Source organism: Pithys albifrons, chromosome 6 (assembly GCF_047495875.1).
Source record: "Pithys albifrons albifrons isolate INPA30051 chromosome 6, PitAlb_v1, whole genome shotgun sequence".
NCBI lineage: Eukaryota > Metazoa > Chordata > Aves > Passeriformes > Thamnophilidae > Pithys > Pithys albifrons.
The window spans coordinates 10,772,527-10,799,208 of record NC_092463.1 but is presented as its reverse complement, the minus strand read 5'-3'; the positions used below and the strand labels follow the sequence as shown (position 1 = coordinate 10,799,208).

At 45.3% G+C, this 26,682-nt stretch overlaps 1 protein-coding gene across 1 annotated transcript; it reads right to left on the bottom strand.

Moving 5' to 3' along the window:
* Nucleotides 1-354: 354 nt before the first annotated feature.
* LOC139673611 (exocyst complex component 3-like protein 2) lies at nucleotides 355-22,662 on the bottom strand. The gene is made up of 12 exons (XM_071559384.1): nucleotides 22,212-22,662; nucleotides 19,956-20,550; nucleotides 18,173-18,290; nucleotides 14,325-14,399; nucleotides 12,070-12,170; nucleotides 10,976-11,068; nucleotides 9,489-9,621; nucleotides 8,392-8,502; nucleotides 6,793-6,948; nucleotides 3,675-3,796; nucleotides 3,243-3,428; nucleotides 355-1,328 (listed from the first exon to the last, which is right to left on the bottom strand). Exons 1-11 carry the CDS (start codon nucleotides 22,492-22,494, stop codon nucleotides 3,248-3,250), a joined length of 1,968 nt encoding a protein of 655 aa, XP_071415485.1. The 5' UTR covers nucleotides 22,495-22,662; the 3' UTR covers nucleotides 355-1,328; nucleotides 3,243-3,247.
* Nucleotides 22,663-26,682: the final 4,020 nt, after the last annotated feature.

Genomic DNA, 26,682 nt, shown 5'->3' with positions numbered 1-26,682 from the left:
CAAAGCCAAGGTCTCATGGAGCCCCAAAAGCACACAGAGGACTCCCTGGAGATGGAGCAGTCTGTTCCTTCCTGCTCCTCTGCCACTCTGCCCATGCTCAGCGCTGCACCAGAAGCAAAGCAAGTGACAATTACAAACCTGCTCCAGCCCCTGTCCAGGATCCCTTCTGCACACAAGGCTCTGGGCAGAGAGGCTGCCCCATGCTGGGACACTGCTGTCCCTGGGGTGGTGGCACAGCACCCCAGAACGTGGCAGCACCCGCCAGGTCTGCACTTTCCCAGGGTCCCAGGGCATGCTGCCTCACATATTGACAAATTTTCCCCTTTTCTTGTTAGGGAAGAAGATTTGAGCAGGAATGGCTTCTTAGAAAACACTGCCATATCTTAGGTAGTTTTTTTTTCTTGTTTATGCTGTCAGAGAGGAGCAGTAATGGCCTATATTCACACAATAGCAAAGTAAGGCCTTGAACCACATCCAGCTTGGAGGTTATGACCAGTCCATAGATAACTGGGAAGAAAAGTCTGTGTTTTCCTGTCGGAACTGCCTATTTACATCTGAAAACTAGCAGAGACCTTGCCCGGAGGCTCGGACAAACAGCTCCTTTCACTGCCTGCTTCCCGTGAGGCTTTCCCCTCCCTCTCCAAGAGGAAATTTCCAGTAACTGAGGTATAAAAATGAATGCAAGGCTATTCTCCAGAGCCAGCTGTAAAAGTCATATGAAAAGAGCTCCCCACCATGGCAGGCTACACCAGAGTGGGTCACAGCCTTTGTTACTGCGGGAAGAGTCAGCTCTGTCTGCACCCCTCCTGGTGCAGGTCAGGCTTCAGGGGGGTGGGTCAAGGTGCCCAGACCAGCAGACACTGCCAATACAATGGGCTAGGTAGCATTGCTTAAGAGGGGCTTGGTCCCTCAGGAGATTGCAATGCTAGGACAACATGTGGTGCAGCAGTCCCTGGTCGCATTTGAGATTTCAGGAAACAATGGATGGAAACAGTGAGAAATTTGGTGAGGGTGAACCTTCTTTCTCCTTCACACATGCCATCATGCCACATCCTGGGAATAACTACCAGGACTCAGCTAAGTGGCAATATCCAGGAAATTTTGAAGGGATGTCTTTCTGTTGTATCTCATTCATCTTCCTCCCGAATTTTGCATAGAAGATTAGGATTTATGCCACATGGTTGTTCTGCAAAAATGCAGGAATTGTGTCTTCCATAGCTGACAGGCTTCTCCATGAGTCAAGCTGCACAGATTCCTGAAGCTTTCAAGGAGCTGTGACTGCAGATGTTGCCACATGGGAGCAAGGCTTCACATTTCTCACAGCAAGCCTAAGGGAAGGCAAGAAAAAAGCTGAGTAATTACATAGCACTTGTCAGAACATGTGCAAGGGTCAAACAGCAGGAACATCCCTCCTACGCACAGGCTCTTGCAGGAAGCTGTATCAACATTTACCTGCTGAAATTCCTGGGCTATGCAATCCATGGGCCCACACTCATGAGCAGCATCCCTGCTGCTGCCTGCCAGCTCTAGACAAACCTTCTCACTCCTCTTCTGGAAGGACACTTCATGCTAACATGAAACAACCAAACCCAGCATTTTTTCCAAGCCCTTTTGCTTCCACAAACAGAAGGGCCAAATATGTTCCTGACTAGCAGAAAGCAGTTGATTACCAAAGTACCTACAGTTCACAACCCAAAGAGTGGCAGCAAAATCACAGGGCTGCAATGGAAGGAGGAAGGTGACACATCCCATAATTGATTTCACCATTTCTGGTACCTCTGAGCTTGGGTGAGGTGATCAACCTGTCCTACACATGTTTTTCCACTGTATTGCAATCTCAGCCAGGTCTGCTGGGTTTTGGGAGCCTGTTTACCCAGGGGATATCACCAAATAAAAGGTTGACTTTTAAAAGTATTCCTGGATATCTTTACTAAAACAAAGGTGATGCCATTTCATTTCTTCAAAGAAGGGTATAAAAATGGGTGGCTGATAGCCAGTTCATTATATCACAATCAGTTTTCATTAAGAAGGGGAAGCTCATGTGCTTATTAATTTTTTCTCTAATTGCTTTCTCTCCCTGCTACCAGCCTGCTGTCTGCCTGTGCCTGGAGGCCCCAGGTCACAGCTCTGCATAACTCATCCCTGATCTGCTAACATGGGTAACTATAAATAAATGCTGACACCTGAGAGGGCAGGAGGTGGAAAGGGACTGTGCTTCTCATCCTGAGATATTCAGACTAGTCAGCTTATCCAACAGAAGGTGACTGGTGACAATCTGTAGATATTAACTGCAAGGGAATATTCCTGATAGCTGAGGGATCTGACATGGCCAAGATAAAACAAAATTCTCTGAGCTGGAGAGGGATAATTTGGACTAAAAAGAAGTTGCTGGTTATTTAAAGTGAAGAAATCAGCTGCATGTTCTCCACTAAGAAGTATTTTAAAACCACAAGGAACTGCTTAGTTTTGAGATCTGCTGCAACTTAGCTGCCTCACCCCTTCCCCCCCCTCCCCCCAAAAAAAAGCCCAATTTGCGACTATGAAGGAGTCCCTTGGGAGGCTGAAAGGCGATTGCAGGTGCTCCAAATGAGCCTTGCCAATTCACGCCAGGGGATTTAACACCTCACAGTGACAGTCATCCCTCCAATTTTAACTCTCCTCCCTTCAGTCACCAGCTGCTGCTGCCAGCATGGAGGGGGCATACTTGCCTCTGGTTCTCACAGCACAGCACAGTCACTTAAACAGGGCCAAGTCTGGTTTAGTTAATGCAGCTATCATGGAGGGGGCAGTGGTGGGGCTCACATATTCCTCCCCTCTGCACAGGGAAGCAGGAGGACCACTGAGGAGAAAATCCCTGGGCATGCTCTGCCAGGAGGTAGCAGCACTTGCCTGGGAGACCTTGCCCATGCAAAGGGTAAGAGCTGGGAGGGAGGAGATGCTGTGGAGAGATCTTGCTGCAGGAACACACAGATAGGAGTGAAAGATGGGGAGCAAGAGCCCTGTCTTCCCCTCTGTCCCTTCTGTAACCTGGATCACACATTTAAGCATTCAGCACACAGCACTGGTTCCAACACGATCCTCTGTGACATGGAAGTCTGCAAGTGGAAAGAGGCAAGTAGAGCCAGTGCATAGGGCAATGAGGACCTTGAGGAGGTGATGCTACACCTCCCTGTAAGCAGGAATGCCTAAACCTGTGCAGCTATACATGTTGCACACAAGCACACTCATGCACAAACACCTACCTTTGCTAACAGCAGAGGCAGCCACAGAGTCCACAGTTTCTAGGTTTTACTTCTATATCTGCAAAGAGCAAATTTGCTTCTGTTTCTGATTCCCTGCAATTATCTTGGAATGCCTTCAAGAGTGCAGCTCTGTCTTCTCGGCTGAGTGAGTCTTTGATGTTCAGCACTGCAGTCAGATGTTCCTTCCTTTCCAAAAGAGTAAGAGGGCAGGTCAGCAAATGAGTCAAGGAAAAAAGCTTGCTCTCTATTACTCAGTTTTACTGGACCACACCAAAGATTGGAAGCTGCTGAGCTGCTTTTTGACTCCCTCTGGCTACCTAATAAGGAGGCTGCATCATAAGAGCTGGGATATGGCTGAACTCATGGGTCCCAAGCCCTTGGCACACAGTATCCCTGTGAAAGAACAGAAGTTAGACCAATGAAAGACATTACCTGAATTCAGGAAATTCTTTGAGAATGGGCAGAAGAGCTATTTTCATCCCCTCATCATCGGAAGTTTGAACAAGTTCTAAAATTGCTTTTATGGGATCTTTGAAGGGACCAGCTGCAGGACCCTGGGGAGAGAAACAGAAATGTGTTCAAGCCAAGGGAAACAGCACACAATGTTAAGAGCTGGACTCATATCAGACTGGGCATCTCTCTGTGTGAGTTAGGAACTTTGCAGGACTGTCTGTACATGTATAGAAGCCTGGTTTTCCCCCAGGGTAGGAGAAGAGAAACTGGGGAGTAGGCACAGACCGCTTCCAGGGTGGCTGGGCAACTTCCTTCATAAGGACAGAATCCCCTCCCACATTTCCTTCAGCAAAGATGTCAAGCGTACCTCATTTTTCCCTAAATTGTCTGTCCTTTCAAGACCGTTTCACCCTTTGGGGAGTGTTCTGCTTCCAGAGGTAAGCACAGCCCTGTGCTTGACCACTGTGAAAACAAGCTCTGTTGGCCAAACATGCTGGCATTTCTGCTGCCCCAAAGCAAGCCCAGGGACAGAAAAGAGACCTTAGAGAGAGGATAAGGGGATTTTCTAACAGAAAAAAAAAAAAAAAGGGAAGCAGGGCTGGAGAGTGTAAATAATATGACACGGTTGGTAGATGCTGCATATGATCAGCTCCCTCTAATCTGGAGCACATCAAAAAACACACAGCATTTTCAGCAATGCTAGAGAAGCAGAATGCAGATGAACTGCCAAGAGAGAGCTTCAGGTCTTGCTCACATTTTTCATCAGTGCGCTAATGCAATGAAATTGCTTCTCTGAATTATTGATGCCACCACGTCAACAGAGCTCCTGTGACAAAGCAAACCTGGAGAACTCGATGCCAAATTGGGGCAGGAGAAGCCCAGGTTCCCCTGATCCCTACAGGGCATTCAAACCAGCAGGTCACATTCTGCATGCGGCACCTCCGCACAGAAAGTAAATTAAAAATAATAGCAATATTTGAAGACAGCCTCCCTCTGCACTGCAGACACGCAGCATGTCTAGCTTGGCTCAATGCACAAGCTGTACTCAGCTCCTCAGGCACCAGTACTGTACAGCTTCATGCTTGGCAAGCTCACTATTACAAAATGCTAATTAATTTGAAGGCGTCAGATTTAGTTAAGCACTATATAGACAGGCAAGGTCAGAGGTAAACAGCCTGCAGTCTAAAAGGAAAAAAAAGAAGTGTCTTGTCAGCAGTGTTTAAGTGACTTTGACATGTACTGCTCTTAGGAGAGAAGCAAGGTATTTCCTAATGTGTTTTGAGGATGGAGGGGAAGGAAAAGCCTGAAGAGAGGGCAGAGCAGGGCAGGGAGCAGGTGCAGCCTGTGCAGCAACTGCACAATAAATTCAGACTGCAGCAGAGTACATATTTTACATGCACAACTATGTACCTCATTCGACTGAGGATCAGGCTGTCACCTGCAAATTGCTTATTGCATTTCATCCCTAAGTTTTTCAGTGCCCCTACCTCAAGTAAGAAAGTGCACAGATTTGGGACACAGGGGGAACAGTGATAACCAGATGCAGTTTTTTCACCCAAGATGAATGTAGGGTCTTAATAGATAATTAGTTTCCCCGTATCTCCTCTGCACTATAAAACCAGCTTTCCATGCACATTACATCCAAAGCTGATGCTGAGCACAGCATTACTGGTAAACTTGAGTTAAGATTAGAGAACCCTCCTGCTATTCCCCATGGCTTGATTGCTCAAAGCATTGACTCATTTGTGATTGATCACTACAGAAGAGGTGGGCCTTTAGCTAAAAGCACTGGCAGCTTCCAGCTTTCCACCATGAAATGAGTACATTAATTGTAACAGGTCTGAGAGGATTTTAGAGAAGCCTAGAGACAATAATTTTGATTTCATTTTATTCATTGGACAAAGTAAGAATTGCTGACAAATTACTTGCAGGAGACTCATCCATGAGAAAATGGCTTTTCAGTCCCTAGCACTTAAATTGACAAGTTGTGAGAATTACTCAGAATTTGTGAAATTATTAAACCATTATTGCCAAGGGGTTTTATATGCCCTGTCACATCTGAGTCCTGTTACCAGACTGACTTTGCAACCATTACCACTGTGCTGCTCAGCCCAGCCTCTTGCAAAGCACTATGCCTGGGCACTCTCAGCCTGCATTTGCTAATGAGCCATGTCAGGGACATTGCATAGCCATAATTATCCAACTGGAGCAGCTGCAGAAGGGGATGCTGCTGCCACTGCAGCCCTTGCTCTTGGGTAATCAAGGGACCCATGTGACAACCTGGTGGCATCCGCAGACGCTGTGTGACACTGCCAGTTACACCAGATTATGAATTGAGCGAAGAGGCTTTTTTAAGCTTCCAAAGTTGTTTCTGCAAATCAGACCTAGCACTTTCCCACAGGTTTTCTTCAGAGGTGTGGCTCTGCTTTCACACCCAATCTATCCCTTCTGCAATGCACCTTTATTTCCTAATGCTGTGAGGTGTTTACCCTGAAGGAAGACTCGTTCCTCCCCACAACTGTCCCCAACCACAACAGTGTCAGCATGTGCTTGCCTATGGGGAAACGCCACAGCACAGGGAAAGGCTCCTACAGCCATCATCCCAGCTCTGAGGGGCTGGGAGGAGCCTCAGGGGTAGGAAGAGGCTAGACAAAGGGGTAGCAATGCACACCCTGTGTACAGGGAGAAGCAACCATACATGGCACTCCACAGGGGAGGTGAAGATGTGGAACAGCCAGTTTGGTTCATCACTGCAGAAGCTCAAAGAAAGCACTGCCCCACCATGCCATGTACCAAAGGCTTGCTGGAGGGAGCTGACAACTTTGGAGCTGTCTCACCAGCTCAGAGGAGCACGCCTCATTCTTATGTCAGTGGCAGGACTGTGAAACTTATCTCCTCCAGTTACACATTTCAAACCCATGAACGAACAGTTTCTGGCAGATCAGAAGGGCCATCAGCACATCTGACTGTCATTTCTGTGAAGCTGGATACCACTGCAGTAAAAAGTCTTAAGCTTTCTTGTTGCTTTCAGAGTCTTTTCCTCTGCTGGTACTGTTCTTGATGACAGAGAGCAAAACTAACCATATCAAAGACTTACTAAGCACTCTTTAATAATGGTTTGCATCATCCTATGATCTTCTTCTATCTTGTTGACAATCCTCCTCCTCTGCACAGAAGATGGTTTCCTGGAAGTGGTGAGAAGGGCCTGCATATATTCTGTAGTAACAATGGCATTGACAGCCTGGACAAGGGCCTGTTCAAGAGGAAAGACACCCAGATTAAATTCCCTGGATTAAGCAAGACCATACCTATAGCACTCTGAGCAGTTCAGACAGTGGATATAGTGTCCATAAGGGTGACTGTCCCTCTTCTTTGCTTAAGTATCTCTTTAAAACACTTGGTCTAACAGATGGACTACCTCCAAACTGCATGTTGATGACAAACACTGATGGTAAGTGTGGAGACATCCAAGCAAAAGCAATGGAACCAGAGGTCGCTCATGCACCAGAGCTGCAGTGACACTTGTCATGACTAACTAACACATCACCCAGGGAGTGCTTGGATTACAGACAAAGCCAGATCCAGCCTCCCTGGAGCATCCACACTAGATACAGTGCCATACCCTTAGGCACACAGTTGTGGCTGGGCACAGAGAATTAGCCTCTGCATCTCTCTCTGAGCCACCTGCTACCTCCTGAGGAACTCCAGTGTGGAGGCCATGCAGTGCCTGAAAGGAACAGTGAGCGTTTCTGAGCAGAGAGAGGCTGCTGCACAGAAACCACATTTCATTAGCAATTGAAATTAGTACAGTTTTAGGCTGCAGTCCAAAGGTACAGGAAATCCCCAGCCCTGTCCAAAACAGACAAAGCAAGAGACAGAGAGCTCTGGCACAGTATTTTGCCACCAAGCTGCTGCTTGCCCCAGCACTAATGTGACATAATGTCCAGTGACAGGCTCTGAACAACAGCAGAATAACTTCTATTTTTTTCTCTTCCATTACCTTTTTCCATATTGCAAAATGCTAATGAAAATAACTAACAAAGAGACTTCAGACCTGGGAGTCCTGTGCTTTAGGGGGACATGTCTGGCACAGGTAGCTGCAGCAAATCCAGCCTGCATACAAGAGGGTTACCCACATACCAATCTCATTGCTGAAGAGACAGATTCAAAGGATGTTATAAGATCCTAGTCAAAGTGTTGGGGCTACTGTAAAGGTGCAAAAACTGGGGCTCTTAGTGAGGTTGTTCTTTGCCAACACTCTGTGTAAGAGCCTATGCCCTTTAGGAATCTGGACCTTTCACCCCTCTGTGTCCACTCTCCATCAAAAGGACAACTATTCCTTACAAATAAGGTTGAAGCACATTAGAAGGTGAGAAGATTTCCAATGTAATGGTATTGGGGCAATTGTAGGATCAGAGATGGCCCAATGCTCTCCCTTCATATTTAGGAGGTTTCCACATTTCTTCACTTGTTGGTTTCTCTCCTGAGATTACAGAAAGGTCCAGATGTGACTATCCAGCTCTGTCAGATAGAAGAACTGGACTGAAACCACTGGATAGTTAAAAGCCCTTCTGACAACAGACAAAACTGCAGCTTGGATTAATGTTCAAATACTGTGCCATCCAGAGGTTCAAGGACTAGTTTTAGTGATTTCCTGAGTAACATCTTTTTCTCACTTTTTTTACTTACATCTTACCTCATATGTATCTGTTTTTTTCTTCCCAAAGGCCAAAAAGCTTTGCTTTAAGGATTCAAGGATGTGGTCAAAACCACTATCACATTTTTTAAAGTGGTCCTTCAATGCTTCCTGAGGAAAAGGCACAGACAGAGTCAGAAAGTGCACATGTAGAGACATCACACAGACAACAGACACGGATTATTGTGCCTTTGCTCTTTCAGCTCTTGAAAACAGACTTCTTCATGAGCTGCAGCACTCTGTGCCTTTATTTCAAAGAACAGCAAAACATAGAGAAAGAAACTATTCAAACTGAGGAAGGATATACTGAGTTCTTAAGTACAAACCTGGAAGACTGAAAACCTGAGCCCTAGGTCTCCTAGGTCTCTTGTTTCTTCCCAAGGTTGTTCAGGCTCCCTGTCAGAACCACCCCCAGTTCCCATCTCAATGTGTGGGCACATGGGACAGGCTGGCAATGAGCTTCAGAGACCAAAACTGCACAGTGTAGCCAGGGTTTCTTTTGTAATTTTCCTTTGGCTGCCTCTAGCCTGCTTGAGGGATCCTGTGCAATGAGCCTGAGGATGCTCAGGGCTACTTCCCAAGGAAATGCACACCACCACCACACTTAGGAACCTGCACTTATGTGTTATCTAGACACAGAGCCCAGGATAGGAAGGGTGTTTGGGCTAATGGGCTGATACTACAAAGTGTGAAGGGAGGGGAACTTATCTCAATGGAGGGACACATTTCTGGTCAGTTTTCTCTGCCTCCTGACCACCCTCCACAAAGCCTTGGGCTCTGTGAGTTATCACTGCCCTGGGAGGATGCCCTGCTGCTGAAAATGAGTAGGTACTTGGTGAAATTCAACCTCGGGGTCTGGATTCATAGGGTCACCATGTGGTCCCTACTTGTAGCATGACAACAAACGCTACAAACAGTGGAACTGGGATCCCAAAACTGGAAAAATGAAGCTGTCCATGTATAGATTCTGACAAGGAAGAGGAGCGCTTGGGGCTGGAAGACCAAACTATGGTTTCGCTCTTTCCAAATCAGGAGATGAGAGTAAGTGCATGTCTGCCCTACAGTCTGAAAACAGTGTTAAAACAGAACTCCCCTACCTTGACTTTAGAAGTGACTGTCTGCAGAAAATGCTCCGTAATGTCATCTTCCATCCTGTCTAGAAATTCATTTACCTTTACATTCTGGCCAGTGCTGGCACTGCTCATGTATGTTAGCTTAGGCCAGCCAGTCCTGTCAAAAAAAATAAATACGGAAAGTATTGATCAGATCAAATCAGGCTATTCTCTCAGATCAAAACATCCTACTGTAACCAACATGACTGCCTGGGTAATTGTATGGATAGATGTTCAGGTCCGGGGCTAGCTCAGTGACCCATATTTGTGCACCCATCTTTTGGATGGCTCTCATTAAGACACTGCCACAAGGACAGGAAAGATCAATGCACACAAATGCCACTTGCAGCCATCACTAGTGGGATCAGAACATTAAAATTCTAGTTATTTTCAAAACTGAGTAGACATGAAATAGCCTTTACAAACAGAGGATGGATGAGCACCCTGTGTGCCTCAGACAGCCCACAGATACAAAACAATTATCTTCTATCAGAACAGTCTTCAACTCAGCAAATCCTGGTTAAAATTATCACTAGCCTGAATCCAGGCATTTTACATTCTGGAAAAGTTCAGTGTACAACTTCATTCTTAGGATCACTGAGAATACATAAAAGAGACTCATAAGTATTCAGTCTGGGATCCAGCATCAGCAACATGCAACTACAACAAACAAAACAGCTACCTAGGCTCAACACAAGGCTCTGATGTCAAGTAGTCACTGTGCAATATGCTGGATTTTGGCATTTTGCTGAGCCCAGAGATCTCCAGATAACTTTACACAGGAAGAACTCAAGCAAACTTGTTTCCTCCATTGCTGCAAGTGCTTCTGAAATTAGCTGGTAGGTGCAAACAGCCTCCTCCACCCTTCTGTGCTTTACTGCTTCCCTCCTTCATAGCAACCCCAGGGAGAGCCTGGCATATTCCACAGGCCTTCATTCAGCAGAGCACTGAAGCTTGTGTTTACCAAGTGCACTAGCACATGCATCTCAGCATAACCTTTGTGAGGCTTTCATGCTGAAGAACAATCAGGCCAGTGAAAGGAACCACAGCACAGCTCAGCCAGGGTCAGCCAGGATACTGCCCCCACATGTGACACAACACTGCTGCCTGATCCCAGCTCAGTGCCATGGGTACCAGGGAAGGCTAGATGGTGACCACCGGCTACAGCCCCTGCACCCGCAGGGCCTGGGAGCAGGCAAGAAATATCAGTAGAACACTGCCAGTGCAGCAGTCATGGCCCTCTGGCCAAAGTCACAGTCTCACAGCCCCAACCTGAGCCTGCCTCTCTCTGAGGCAGCCAGGGCAGCTCTGGAAGGGTCTTGCTGACAGCAGCTGGTTCCCTCCATGCTTGAGGGTTGGTGTGCACAGGGTTGGATAACCAGATCCAGCTGGGGGCAAGGTTGGCCTCAGACCAGAGTCAGAAGATCAGACAGCAGCATTACTCCCCATGCCACAAGGCTCTGGTTTCTAACCTGAGAAGGCAGCAATTCTCTAGGATTCGTAAGCTGCTGCAGATCAGTGCGCAGCCATCAAGCTGGAGAAAGCTTCGTATTTCATCTTCATAGCTAAATTAAAACAGGAAGACACATCTTTAATCTGGCATGCTCCATAATGCCTCTGACAGCAATAGCCTGTCAACAAACTGGAGAATATTCTGTGATTATTTGTCTTTTCAGCAGTTTCACTCCCTAAGGTGGGATCTACAGCACAACAAAGGCGGTCACTGCCCTGCCCAGCTGGTAAGGAAGGAGAGCACTGGAATGGCACAGGGAAAGCCCTTGAGCTGCCTGAGTGCCACTGGAATGGACCAAGAGGCAGGAGGTTCATTTTATCATTGGCATTGCTGTAAAACCTGCTTCTGGGAAGCAACTCAGGCTTTGCTGATGGAGTTACAGAACAAAGCCTCAGTGTGTATGAATTACCCACAGAGTGTATCAACTGCTTTGTTGCAGCTTCAGCCTCACAAATGGCTCCTGGACAACCTTGTTTTATAGGACTTTCCTTTCTCTCATCATGTGAAGGGCCAAGGATCTTAAATGAACGCTCCTTCTGAAATATTCACCTACAACCAGCAGTCTTGGCATTTTCTGATGCAGGGGATACACAAAGCGAGACATGCCCAAGTACAAAAATAGACAAAGGAAGTCAGAAGAAGCAATTAGAGGGCAGAAGATGAGAAGACATTCAACTTCCTATGAGAACCAGGACAGAGCAGAGCTCCTCACCCTCTCACGGAGCCAGCAGAAAGCATAGCCAGAGCAGGAAAGGCCAAGCCTGGGTACTGGTCACAAGGTTGCCTCTTCCTAGTTGTGTTTAAGGTCTAAGTCTCTCCAGAACACCCTCCAAGGCAAATCCAGATGCACTTTGTTCCCTCAACTTTCATCTGACAGTAAATGCTGAGCACATGGAACAGCATTAAAGCACTGTCTCTCCACTAACAACTTGATGGGAAACAGCCATCAAACTAAACATCCAGGTGAACACAGCATCCCCAGCTGCTACATCAGGATTTCTTTCTTTTGAGCATTAAGGATGTTATCAAGGAGAAAAGAAGCATCCTTCCTACCTTTTCAGGAACCTCAGGCACTCCTCCAGGCACACAGCTTCCACCTTCTCGCTCAGGCTCTCGCTGACATGCCTGGCAGCCTTTGTCTTCTCTGTTAGTATCTGTGGATTTCAACGTGTGAGAGAAGGGCAGGCCAAAGCCATTTGTTCCCTCTGCAGTGAACAGGAATACATCCTACCACTCACCTTGCTCGAAATCCCTCTGCCCTTTAAGCAACAACTTCTGCTTAAGTTTTTTGAAAGCCCTTGTGGAAATAAACTATTTTTCAGGAGCCTGACCCTACACCTTTGCTACAACTGTTTTTATTGTGGTCATCAGGCTGGAGTCCAGGAGAAAGCCTGTCCCTGCAGTTGTTCTCTGCTGGCAACATCCAGCCTGATAGCTCAGCTCACACAAAGGCCTGCCATCAGCAGGGCCACTTGTGCTTCTACCTGACTCACCCTCACAGATAAATCTGGGGGCAGCTGCTAAAATAGGGGTTAAACAGCAGTAACTGTGTGCCCTGCACCTCTGCCAGAGTCTCTACCAGGGACATCTGAAGAGGGCAGGTGTCACCTTCCCAACCACCACTGCTCACACCTGACACAGAAGTGTGTGTTAAACCCTGTGGCGTATGTCTTGCCCCACTGACCCCTGTTCAGTGGCCCAGGTGTCTGCAGGAGGTGGGCTGTGCCACAGCTAAAAATTCACCCCATATTGGGCAGGCTTGAGCAGGTGGCAACTTAATGCTGTCCATTAGTTGCTCTGTGGAAACAAAAGCTTGCAAGGGGAGGAGAGCCAGATGGATAAAAGGAGACAGATGGCCTCATAGGCTGTGCTCTCCCAGTGCTCATCAACCAAAGACAAAGGGTGACTCACATCACAAATGGGTTTTTCCACTGCTCACAACAGATGTAAAGCTCACCCAGAGGGACAGGAGAAAATATACCACCCTTAAGTGTCAGGAAACCATGGCTGATGAGTTTTCAAGACACCCTGTCCATTTTTCATCTATCTTCGGTGTCACACTGTGAAAATTGAGGAGGCAGTAATTTCATAAGGGTTTCCTACATATCCAGAGTTTTCCCTCTCCCACCCCAGAGCATTAAAACCTGTCAGTTGCATACATAATAGAACAAAACCACTCATGCTGAAGCATGGCCAGATGTTGCAGATATGAGGACCACAGGACTCAAACCAGCCTTTGTCCTAGTTCCTGTTAGAAACCTTTGCTTTTTGAGCCAGGAATAGGAAAAAATTCAGACTGGTAGCTAAAAGATATCCTAGCACAGGTACATCACTGGGTACATCACTGCTCCACCACTCCATCTAGTAGGAACAGGGAAAGGCAAGGAGAAAAGAGTCTCAGCTATGAGCTCTTCACTTGATGCCCAGGGTTTGAGTTGGGCCAGGAAAGCCAGTTTTTGCAAGCTAAAGCTGTATCCTCACAAGGAAGGACAGCTGCTGTTCATCTGCAATGACTCAGGGGTGCCTGAGGTTGTCTGCCATCCCAAAGGACTGTGGAGCTACTTTCCTCTTTCATGACCTGAAACAGGACTGCTGCTGGGGTGGTGGTAGTGGAGAAGAAAGATACAGCCATGGCAGCCCACAGCCTGTTCTTGCTCTCCAGCATCACTTGAGCCTATATGTAAATTCCAGGTTTTGTTTTACTCCTTCTGCAGGTCTTGATCCAAACACCCTCTGGCCATGGTATGTGCTGCTCATAAAATCAGCAGAGTGTGGTTCTGCAATGCCCTTCAAGCACTCACCTTCACTGTGCTCAGCAGTATCCCCTCGCACTGCCCAGCCCACAAGGGCAGCATTTGCAGCTGTACCCAGCACACAAGCAGGGAGTAAAGCTGACTGCATTTGCATTGCCAGATACGGGGCCCTGCCACAGTTTGGTAACTCTGTCTGCTTTTATAGAAGTGCTCTGCAGAACTCATACAGAGCAGACTGCTTAACATACATCATGACTTTCCAAAAGGTTACGTGAAGATCCAGGTGTGTGTGCATATGAAAATGCAACTTCAGCTTGAATTAGCTAATCTCAGGCTCATTTTAATTTTAGTTAGCTTTTGTTTGCATATGCACAAGACAAAAACAGGTTTGGAGCAAACAGACACAGATTAAGTATGGCAGCTGACTTACAAGCTTATAACACATTGGGCTTAGCCTGAGATGTGCAAAATTGGGTCTTGCCAAATACCCACACACTTGTGTGCAAAAACACAACTGCCCCAAAGTATGAGAGTTTTTCAGTTCCCCCAGTTTACCTGAATGACTGCAGCATCTGTACAGGGGGGTTTCCCAATATCAAAGGCTTCTCTCAGGGCCTTTCCTACTTCCTTCTAAATATTAAAAGAAAACAAAAAAGAACAGTTGAGATACAATGGCATTAATATTGAGTTATGTTTCCCAGTCTCTCATTATGCATTTGGACTAGATGAATTTCTGCCTGCATTTTTTTGGCTGTCTCATTTAACCCAAAGCCTGGATATTTTCCAACTGACCTAATAACATTGTTCTGTTTTGTTCTACATTGTTTGTTTGAGTTTAAATGATTTGCAGCTTCCTTTCATCCCAATGTCAGGTTGGGTTATCTACAGTCTTCCCTAGTTAGCTTAGCTCAAATGAAGGTGCCCACATAGCAAAACAATGCTTAGACACAACTCTGTGCTGCCAGTTACTGTAGCTGAGATTTTCCACCCTTCCCAGCTCCAGCCGGCATCCACATAAACCAGCCAGCGCTAATTAAAAGCATTCCCTTGCTTGAGCCAGGGACTTGTGAGTGCAAAGAGGATTCGGGTTAGTGTTTAAAGCTACTGTCATGATGAGATGAGCCCCATGAGGCTGCACAATGGGAAATTTCCCAAGACTTGGCTGGCTTATGGTAGTTTGGATGCGCTGTAAAAACAAAGCTAACATTGCAGAGAAAGGGCTTGTTGCTTAAAACATAGTCTGACCTTCATGGAAGCTTCAAACTCAAAAGCCTGGCTCATTTATTTATTCTTTCATTCCTGCATCTTCCTCCAAGGAATGTAAAGTCTGATCTTCCATTTTTGTCTTTGTTCTTTTTTGGATGATAAATTAGGAAATTTGTGGCTGTCAACTGAAGAATTTCATCAAAAGTATATTCTAAATAACTGCTCTCCCATAGTCACTGAAAAGTGTTAATCAAAGGAAAATAAGCAGTTGTAAACAACGACAGAAAAATTCCTTTTCTCACGAGTGTCATCACCTGACTGTGAGCAATTGTGCAAACACGATGTGCTGAGATAACACATCCCAGCCGAGCTGCACAAACACTTCCAGCCTGCCCCAGTTGCACAGCAAAATGAGTCAGCTTAAGCCAACATGAAGGTCTTGCTCCCCAGTGGGACAAAGCATGGTTTAGTGAGTAACTGCAAGGCAATAATTTTTTGAGCCATGGTACTTAGTTGCTTTGGATCAGATGATGTGTCTGAATTAGCAAGAGCTTGACTGTTTGTAGCTCGTGCAGTGACACCAAGGCTCTGAGCTGGAGAGGACCAGAATTTCTACTGTAACAAACAGGCCCAGTTTCCTTCTTGTTCCTTCCTGTCTGGCCAAAATATGGCACCCCATGTTGCAAAGGCTCAGATCCATGGATGGTCAGTCCAGCTGTGCTGACTGCCCAGACAACTGCTTCCTCTCACAAAATGCAGGGACCTGAGCTATAACCTGAGTCACTCAACTCTCCAGCTGCTATTTTAAATCATGCAAGAATTTAATATCCTTGAGACCTCTACGTCGCTATCAAGTGTGGTCAAAGTGGGCTAAGATGAGTGGGAGTGCACCACTGGCATACCAGCAGGAAAGGGAGCAGAACAACCACACAGCCTTATTTGTTTGGGCAGCAGCAATTCATCAGCCCAAATTTTCCAAAGCACATGAACTTGCATTCATGTCAAATTCCCCAGTACAACAAGGGCAGAGGTGACAGACTGACAACTCAAACAATAGCACTATCATTTTCAGTTCACCAACCTTGCAACCTTAAAGGCACAAAACTCCCTCGCCCTAGACATGTCCAGGCTGAGGGAATGCCACCTGCATGTAGACCTGTCCAAGTTCCCCACAGTGGTGTTTGCAAGTGGGTTTGGACCCCATGTGGCATCTGAGCTCTCAGGACCTTCCGATGTGGTCACAGTTCTCGCAGCTTATTTCTGTTTAAAGTGCTTTTTGTATGCAGAGATATCAGTCTGGCATTCTCAGTGATAAGCCAAGTATTTACAGGCAAAACAACCTGGATTATTCTGGTCAGGCCCCCTTCATTTAGAAAAATTTAGTCATCCATTGAGATGGCAAAACACACACCACGTGATTTATTCACAACTGTTTATGAATATATGTTCAGACATAACTGACAGGATATTTGGTCAATAGCAGCTTCCTGCATGTTTCGAATAATGAAGGGCTGGAGTATCCTGGAACCATAAACAGAGGGATGAAACAGGTTTTACAAGCTATGCCACTGAGTTGAGTGAAGAGACATCCATAATTTTTCCATATGGAGTGAGTTTATGTCCACTTAAGCTCATTAGCTTGAATCTGGAGCTGGTCCCAAGCTGGCCAGGTTTGAAGCAAGCTGAGACAAGGCTGTGCTTCACTCTCCAGCACTTCCAGCTCTCTTCTCTATGTATAATGCAGCACCATGTAGAGCTGCAATGCTTCCAGATCCAATGTGGCATGCATAAATGCAGCCAATTCAGGACAGCGTGGTACAAATGCTCTTGTAACCACTGCCAGATTCAGGTGAGCCTGCTCAGCACATAGTGTTTCACCAAAGCTAAGCCCATGGTTAAGAAAAAGATTTCCCCAGCCACTATATGAGGGAAGATAAAAAAAAATAATTAAAATCTCCGTCACTGTTAGCCAGCATCTTTGAGGGTTTGTCAATGACCCAGTGACATGATCCAAGTTAACCTCAGTGGCATTACCCTGAGTAAAGTAATTTCCTTCATTCAAACAAGTGCTAAAGAAAGACCTTAAGAACATGTGGTCTTCCCCAGGGTAATGACTAGAAATGGCACATAAAAGATGCCTAATGCTAAACACTGAAACCAGTCGGCTTTAAGCACATTGTCACCAGCTGGCACCCGTACTCTCATGTTTGTGACTACCTTCGTGTTCTCTTTCAGGGAATAGGTCTTGAGGAAAATCTCTGCAACTCAGAGGACTTTCCCTGGGATGATTCACCATATAATTGTCATAGAATTTCCCCTTCTCTGCTCCCCAGGGGCTGGTGGAAATGGAAAGCAAGAGAGATGCCTGTGGTAACTCCTGCTGCTGAAATTCAGCTGAACATGAAAGGCCCCACTGAGTTTTTCAAATAACTTGGTTTCCTTTGGAATTCCCCGTTGCTACAACACATCTTCCCTGCTTCATTTGTATTCCACATATCTCAAAAGAATTCTTCACAGGGGGAGCTTGGCTGAGAAAAGAAAGAAGCACTGCAGCCCTACGGCTGGGGTCACCTGTGGGATCGCATGGCAGGATGCCCTGCTCCGACCCTACAGGAAGGCTGCTGGGTGTGCACCAGCTGCACATTTTCTTGTGCTGAACTCTGGAAATAGTCTTTGCTATAACCACAGCAGTGTCAATCCAGCAAGCTGGCGAGGGCTGTGAGGGGTCCACATACAGACAAACCCAGCAGCCTCAATATCCTGCACAGCTGAGGCAAAGGTGCTGTAAAAAACTCCAACCATTGCACACAGTGGGCTCATTAAGAGGCAAAACATGAACAGCATCTTGAAATGGCTGTGAATAAGGAAGTGGGGTTTGTCCATAGCCTTCCTTTCCTCCAGATACATGGGCCTCTAAGCAGAGCAGATTGCAGCTCTATGGAGGGGCAGTAATGGGATGAAGAGAGATCTGCAAATGTCCCAGCCACTCCTTGCCAAAAAACAAGAACATGGCAGCATCCTTTTGCCAGCAGACAATTATGGATCTTCACACCTGGGCAATGAAACTTGGTCAAGACCTTGGGGCTTACTTACCATTGAGCAGAGCTGGCTCAGCTTGCCAGGGAGCAGCTAATTTAACAGGGGCACTTCTTAATTTGAAACCATGAATAGAACTGGCAGACTGAGGTAATTCTTACCTGTGCAACTGCAAGCAACTTTTCCTCAGTCTTCAAAATAATCCACGCAAGACACTGTACATCAAGGCAAAGGTTGTGCTGGGGGATCTGGCTGGGTCTCAGACATGCCTCGCTGCCACTGTACACAGAAACAAGAGCTCAGCCAGAGGGGCAGCTTCCCGTGGGTCCACAGCCCATCACCTGCCTGGCACCTTCTGCTTGGCACCATGGCCTCACACTACGGAAACAGGGTGCCTGCAAAAAGCCAGCTGTGTTTGCCATGTTTTGGCAGCCACACCATGGTAGATGATCTTTATCATGTCCTTTTGCCAGCTATTTTTTGTACTGTTTCCTTTCCTTCTTCCTATATTTGCTGCCCAAGTTACCCTTTTTATTTTTTCCCTCGCCCCTTTCCTCATTGCTGCTGCCAAATTCCTTCTTAGGCTTGGGCAGAGTCACCCAAGCACACCTGCACAAATGTACAGTGTTACAAGTGTCACATATTCTCTCTGAGTGAAATAAAAAGCAGTTATATACCAGGACAACTGCATCTATGCATGAGCTTTAATCGAGGTTGTAATGGTATTCAGAGAATAAAACTCAAATAGTTAGGTCTGACACCTCTGCTCTTCTAATTTCCACTCTCTTCACTACTTTCTGACTAATACAGTCACGTGCTGCTCTTGGTTTTGGTTTTTTTCTTGAAGGAATTCAGCATTTAGTTAATATAATTTTCCTGTATTTGACTTGTCTTTACAAATTTAAATATTTATATTTTCTTTATAATTTTTAATTCATTTTTCACCTCCAATTCCATATAAGTTTTCAATATTTCATCTAAAGCTCTACCATTTTAAAAGCAACAGTAAAAGGGATGCATTCTGACTCCATGTTCTATGTGTACAACTATGGCCAGTGAGTACCCACCACTGCTGTCCTCCTGCAGGAGCTGGCTGGTGGAAGAGCCAACCTGATGAACTGGTGATGAGCTAATCAAGGCTTTATAAGTGTAATTAATACAAGGGACAGAGAAGCTGTAGGCTTGAATGGAAGCAATCAAATAGCCCCAGAGGGCTGAAAACTATTAGGGCATAAGTAGATTGGAGCTGTCAAATAGCAAAGAAACCATGGACACAGAGAATCAAGCACTTCATCTACCATGCAAAAAGAAATCACAAGAACGCTTCAGGCTTTGATGGCACCCACAGACTTTGAATTCACCAAAAGGTCACAGATGTGGTGCTCTTCAGATCATGGGAAAACCCACATCTGTTTCCCCAAAGCTGGGCAGGAATTTAATGATCTGCTATATGTTTTCCCTGTGACCTGAACACTAATGCAGGAAATACAGAAACAACTGGGAAAACTACAAGCCAGATAAAGCAGCATAAGAACCAAGGATACAACAAGAGAAGCCCACAGAGCACCATGCTGACAGGAAGGTAAGAGAAAATTACTCAAGAGTAATTCAAGCATTATGAACCTTGCTAAAAAAGGCTTATTGTGAGGAAAGAATTTGTTCAATAAAGCAGAAAACTGTGCAGGTCCAGCAGGAGTCCAGAGGAGAAATACCTGTCTGCTCCAGGTAAGACCCTGAACCTGCTCCTAGGGATTTAGAAAGAGGCAGTACAGCAACGTAAAAAGCCTCTGATTCTGAGAGCATAGAAGATAAAAGAGGCAGCAGGCAAGTCTAAACTCAGCAAGAATCCTCAGCATCACTGCATTATCAGGAAGCAGAGATTGTGCTCAGAACCAAAGAATAGAGACATAGAAAAAATATAGAGAAAAAGTCCTTCAGACATACCTTTTGTACATTTTAAGGGCCCATTCATAAATTAAAAGACATTGGCTGAAGCTGAAATGGTTACTGTCAATAAGTGTGGAAAGGTGAGAACACAAAGAAGCATGACAGCCACGGACATAGGTGACAAGCAGTCCTGCTTCCTTGAAGACATCACTTCTGTGCTCCAGGCTGGGAAGAAATGCCATTTCCAGATGACTCAGATGCTGTTTTAGTGCAGTATCGTCTGTGTTAGCAGAGGAATCAAACAGGGGAATCTGGGCTGTCATGTACTGTATTAGTTTTTCTTCCAGATCTTTCCTCCAGAAGTTTGGACTCCAGGTGGAAACAGACTCTGTCTCTTGGCTGTTGCCAAGCCACTCTGCTTCCTTCTGCTTCTCCCACTTCAGTGATTCCCCCACTGACTGCAATGGCTCCAGGAACATCCTTCCGCTTCCACTCAGTGCTTCTCCCACCACAGTCCACATTCGTTCAGCCAGTAACGCATAAAGTGATTCAGACTTTCTCACACCATCATTTCCAGAATGCTCCAGATTATAAATACGATCACAAGCTTCCAAAAATTTTCCTTGCTCAATGTATTTGCAGATGGTTTCCTCTGCAACAGACAAAGAGTACAACTTGCTCATCTACAGGACTCAACAAGTTAATATCCAAGTTACCAAGTATGCAGTTTATATATATCCCAAAATTCCTGAGGATCTACTTAAGATCAGCTCACTTAAGGTCTTGCATTAGCACCTCTCACTATTCTCAGGGCAAGCACTTTTTTTGCCTTTCTTTCTTTCATCCTTTCTTCTCCAGGCTAGCCAAGTCCACAGACTAATATGCAGCTTTCTGGTCATCATCCCAGAGACCTCCTCATGTGGCCAATGCAGGTTCATAAATGACAATCTTTCCTTAAGGAATGCACCTTCTGTGCAGAAGAAAAACATAAGAGAAAGAATATTTCCTGAATGAGTCAACAGCTCAAAGTCAAGCCTAGAAGGAATCCTCCATCTCCTCTACAGAATAACTTGCCAGGACCAAAGCGCTGCAAGCTCCCTTGGAAGGTCCCTCCCACCTGCTCACAGCCTGACATGGCTACACAGTGTCACTCCTGTCAGAGAGCTGTTGCCTTAGGCTGAGACTGAGCAGTGCAGTCCAAGGCCCTCTCTTTATCAGGGTGTTTTAACTAGGTCAAATGATTAGGCATGTTATTTTGTCCAAAAGTGAAACAGAAGGTGGAGCACTTAGCAATGGGGATTCCCATAACTCCCCATGACTTCCACATCTGCAAGAAGCCATGGTGGTGAAGCCACTGCCCTAATCACCAGACAACCTGTCAAGGAGTTACGAAATCTTTAAAGTTGAGAAGTTGGAAGTAGAAGTTTTTCACTGCTGCTTGTTTCTAAAATGTCTTACCCGTCACATCCAGCCCACCAAAAAGAGTTAAATGTAATCTCACAACAGTCGCACGGAGCTGCATGTTTTTTACTGTGCATTTTACAGGTGTCAAAATTGAGCAATGAAAAATTAAAAAGATTTGTCCAAAGGTACCTGGAGCAGAGGCCAGAGGAAAAAATCAAACTTGATGAGAATGCAGGGAAATGTAGACAAACCCAGAGGCAGGGGGTCTCTGAAATAATTCAGGATACCACTTTGGGTGTAGAGTGAAGAATGAAAAAGTAGGAGCTTCCATTATCCTTCACCTGAATCGTAACTTTATGAAAATATCTCATATGTGTGGTAACAATTAAACCAAACAAAACTAGAGGGAGGAACACAAAAGGAAATGTAGAAGGGTTGATGCAAGGATCTTCAGCAAAGCAATGGGGAAGCTGGTCAGGAGTGGTCTACAAGCTGCACCTGTCCTGTCATAATACATGCAACACACAGGAAATGCTTAATTGGCACAACTAGCCCATGTACAACCCTTTCTAAACAGATCCACCTCCCTCTCCCATCTGTGGAAGAACAGCACAGTCACACCGACAGGGTGTCAGTCACACGTACATCATCCTTCTCCACAAGACATATCAGGAGTCTTTGCAGGGATGCAAATGAGAACAGTATGGAGAAACACTTGTGAAGCAAAGTGAAATACACAACTCTCCAGAGGAGCAAGAGTAGAGTTCAGAAAGGACAAGAATTCAGGTGAAGGATGGGGAGGAGGAGAGTATAAATACCTAATACAGAAGGTAATGAGAACAAGAGCTTGCAGGGCTGGGAGAGGCAGAGAAGGTCCAGGCTTGGACCTATAGATAACTTCAAGGTTACCTGCAGGTGACCCTCTCTCTGCTCCCTTCTTACAAGTTGGCATCTTCAGCAAATTCCCTGCCATATCCTCAATGCCAGCCTTTTTCACTGTCTCCTTCCCACCAGCCACAGTCTTTAGCAATTTGCCTGCCAAGGCTTTCAATTTCCCTTTTCTCTTCGCCTCCCGCTTCTCCTTCTCCTCTTGTGTGGCCTTGGGGAGTATTCTTGTATTTTCCCCAACCATTTTCTCCCCCTTGTTGCCTTCTCCTGTGAAGGCTGCCCAGGAATGCTTTGTCTTTCTCATGATCCAAGCAGATTCAGAGGCTTTCTGTCCAACTGGGAATACTATCAGAAGAAAACATTAGAATCACTTCCATGCAAGGTGATCTTAGTGTCTGTCTCCCAGAAAAGTTCTCTCTTCTTCTGGTTTGGTTTTTTTTCTGCAGCTACAGGCTTCAGCTGTCTTTGAAGAAGTCTAACCTGGTTCCTACCAATGCCAAGTGAGGACATTTTTATAGGCTTCCAGCCCTCTTATGTAATCTCTCTCTTCTAGGAAAATAATGTCAAAAACCTCATACATAATCTAACCACAAGCACAGGGGAAAATCCAGCGGAATTTTTGGCATTTTCTAAATGACTAAAACATCCCTGCGCTGCCAGTTATTTCGATGACAATCCTATCAGTTTAAGGGAGTTGATTATTAATAGTTTCTATGAAGAACACATCCTTTTCCACGCCCAGCCTGCACCTGAGTTTTTATTTGGCAGAGATCACATTTGGTTTTGGAGCCAAATTTTTCCACACCTCCCAGCAAGCCGAGTGGTAGCCAATAGGGGTGTAAAGCCCCAGAGAATGGGCTTTGGTTTCCATTTTTAACAGCACCATTCAGAGGAGCTAAGAGTGATCTCAGCCTTCTGGTATGTGCAATATTCCAGCAACTAGTATATATTGTTTTATACTTTTATACACACACATAGATATAAATGGCGTAATGTTGCAGCAATCCACTGTAAGTGTGTGTCCATATGTGTATGTTTGCACACAAATAGATCTCTTCACCAGCCAATGCCCACAGTGAAGAAAAAGAAGTATGCCTGCTTAGCACAAGGTCCATATTGGGCTGCTAAAGGTTCTCACCATAAAACTCAGGACAAATTCCCATACATAAAGTATCCTTTAACTCCAGGCACTCATGCTTAAAATAGATTTTTTTAAAGTCCCTGCACTGCTGTGAGAACGGCAGTACACTTGGGGAGAAGCTGAAATGCTGCCCTTACCACTCTCTCCTTGCTAGAGAGTTACAAATGGGGCTTAATTCTCCATTATTATAAAAATTAAATCAAGAACTTGAGGACTTTCAACAGCTGAGGACAGTTTGTATTAGTTACTACAAGCAGTACTGATTCAAAACCATCCAACAATGATTTTGGAGGCATGAGTTTAGTAGCTGATTTTTCCACACAGCACCTAGATTATTCCAAATATGTGATATATTTCTGGGTTTAATGCCTGCAGTTTCTTCCAAGATTGTCTACATTTTCATGACAGTAAAATTCCACTAATTTCCTACTAGGAAACGAAGTAAATGTTATGTTGTTCTTGCTCTTTTACTCAGTGCTTAATTCCACCAGCATGTTATCATAGAGCCATTTGATTCATTAGCAACAATAGGGAGGAGGAAATAAATACATTTCATTTGGAAGGGCAAACAGAAATTCCAGCAGTGGTCATACATTTGAGCTGTTGCCAGTAGGAAATACTGAGGTTGCAAAATACAGTGTTTTCCCAGGTTGCAAAAAAAGTTGAATATTGAGAGGTTTTCTACACATTCCATTTTGACCTTAATTTTCAATTGGCTGAAGTTAACATGTTTTGTTTGGAATATTATAGCTGCACAGCATATGAATAGAAGATGGAGTGAGAGGGTCAGTACTGCAGAGGTACATTCCAGTCATGCTGAAACCCTTCAGCAGTATTTTCCCATGAAACTTCCAACACATGTTTATGTTTCAGTTCATCAGCATTTTTCCAACAAGCCTTGCTCTAACAAAAACCATTTCCCTAGACTTCCCTGTGGAAGGAAAATGAATGTCAAAGTGCCAGTCCTGAAGGCAAGATTCTCTACAGAATACAGATTTTGAACACACTACAATTGCAGATCGTGCCCTAAACTGTGCCAACATGATGTGTGGGAATTGCTGGGTTTTCCCAGAAAGCTTCTTTCAAGGGAATACAATATGAGACTGAGGAAAGCAGGGAGTGACTGAGCAGAGATGGACAGACTTCCTGAGGCTAGGAGCATCTCTTACTCCATGGACTACTCAATCCACTCAATCAAGACCATGGCAGACATTCCCTGAGATGAGAGAGCCCCCAGGGCACAGTCCATCCAAGCTCTGCAGCACCAATGACCCAGAGGGCTCCTCTGTCCTACCTTCCCTTTGCTCACAAACCGTGACAACCAGTGTATAAAGGCAAAGCAGGGGAGCAGGCAGCTGTGATCATCCTGCGAAGAGACAGCAGAATGTAGATGATCATTCTGACCAAGGGTGCTGAGCCCATCAGCAGGAGGTAATCCCCATCCCATCCCTCCTGCTGCAGTGGGAGCAGCAATCCATCATCACCCACTCTGCATGCCCCTGCACACAACTACTTGGGGTTGAAGGGTGGTGTCACTGAGGGGAATGCACTGAAGAGGAGAGGACATGCCACAAAGGAGCTGCCCAAAGGCCTCCAGCAGCCTGCTTGTCTGGGTCTGTGTGCATTAACAGCACATCAGGGTGCACAGGTCTCTCCCCTCTGTCTCTAATGCTATTTTACTGCTCAGGCTAAAGTTTTGCAGCTAAAACATGGGGACAATCTCTAGGAAGATCTACCACAGTGCTTCCATGAATGGTGTTATGCCTAAACAAGTAAAACTCCTGGGGAAGCTACAGCTTTATAGCAAAGGACCTGAGAAGTGTCAAACAACCAAGGTCTTTCACAAAGAGTTAACATAATGTAAAGGGATTGTTTGCTGTCCAAACCCACTGTTTTGGTCAGGGAAATTGAGGCATTGCCACATTTTATCTGCCCCTTCCATGGGCTCTTGAGCTGTCTATGAAAGAGGAGCCATTCAAGGGAAAGAATAGCAGTAGGAAACCACAAGGACACAGTACCAAGAGCAGGAACAGTTCTGCTTCTGAACAAATTCCTTTGTCAGGTGTACCAAATGACCTTCTTCCTCAAAAACCACTTCTTGGAAGTATGTTCCTTCCTTCTTCCCGGTGTTTCAATGCCTCTATTTATCCATAGTGGTACGTTCTCTGGCTGGATCATTTCTCTCTCTGCCCTGACCCTTGGTATGCTCGCTGTGAAAGAGGAGCAGTTTGTCTTCTAGGGAGATCCCCAGCATTCAGGAGTTTCCCTCATTGCCTGGAGTTCCAGGAAAAGCCCAAAGCCTCTCACATCACTGAGACTCTGTTTTCCTATATCAGAGAAGCTGTACCTCCTTTGTCTTTTGGATCTTTCATTAAACAAATGAATATATTGCATAAATTTTTATATTGCTTCTCTGTTGACTCAACTCTTTATCTTGCTGTTTCCCATTTCTTTTGCCTATATAGATAAAATCTCTTCATAATAAGTGGACTGTGTGCCTGACTTGAACAATAGCTGTTTGGTCTGAATGCTAATCTGATGAAGTCAGACTATTAGCACTACAAATAAAATGATTTTGCAAGAGTCCAATTACATTAATATTGCAATTCCAGCAATGCAGTGATGCTCCTGCTTGCTTTGCAGTGATGCTTCATGAGTACAGTCAGGCATATACAATGGAAACTTTGTGCTCAGTAGCATCTCTTATACAGAGTACATTTGGTCCTAAGAGGCACATGGATCTGCAGTAATGGAGAGAGGTTTTTCACCTCCTTCTTTGTTTTTGGAACATGCTAGTACTCTGTACCACTTTGAACCAAAGGCATGAAAGACAGCAGAAAGGAACAGTAATAATGATGGTAAAATACGCAGAGTAGGGCACAGAAAGTTTTTGATTCCCTGGGATATAAAACCATGCAAAACCACTCTGTGAAGCTAAGTTGTACTCTGACAATGTGTTCCTCCACCCACACAGAGCATCTTTGATTTCATCAGCAAAGAACAGCTAGTCTCCACTCCAAGCAAGGTAGGCTTTGTGGAGAGAGAAAAAACAAACAAACAACAAACAAACAAAACAAAACCACCTTCCCCTCCAGTTTGACACTGCAGCTGGCATTGGCATAATAGTGACTTTGTCAATTGTGCACAGTTAACTGTTTCTCATCCTGAGAAAAGCATATATTCATTCCCATTTCCTAAGGATAACCTCACTTCCTGAAGAAACAAGAAAATGTAGCCACAGGTTGCATGTATCTCTGTATTCATTTGATCCCCTGTCCCAATGCACTTGAGTGGATTTTAAGTCAGTTTTAAGCAAACTGACAGAAAGTGGCTGACACACAGACACACACA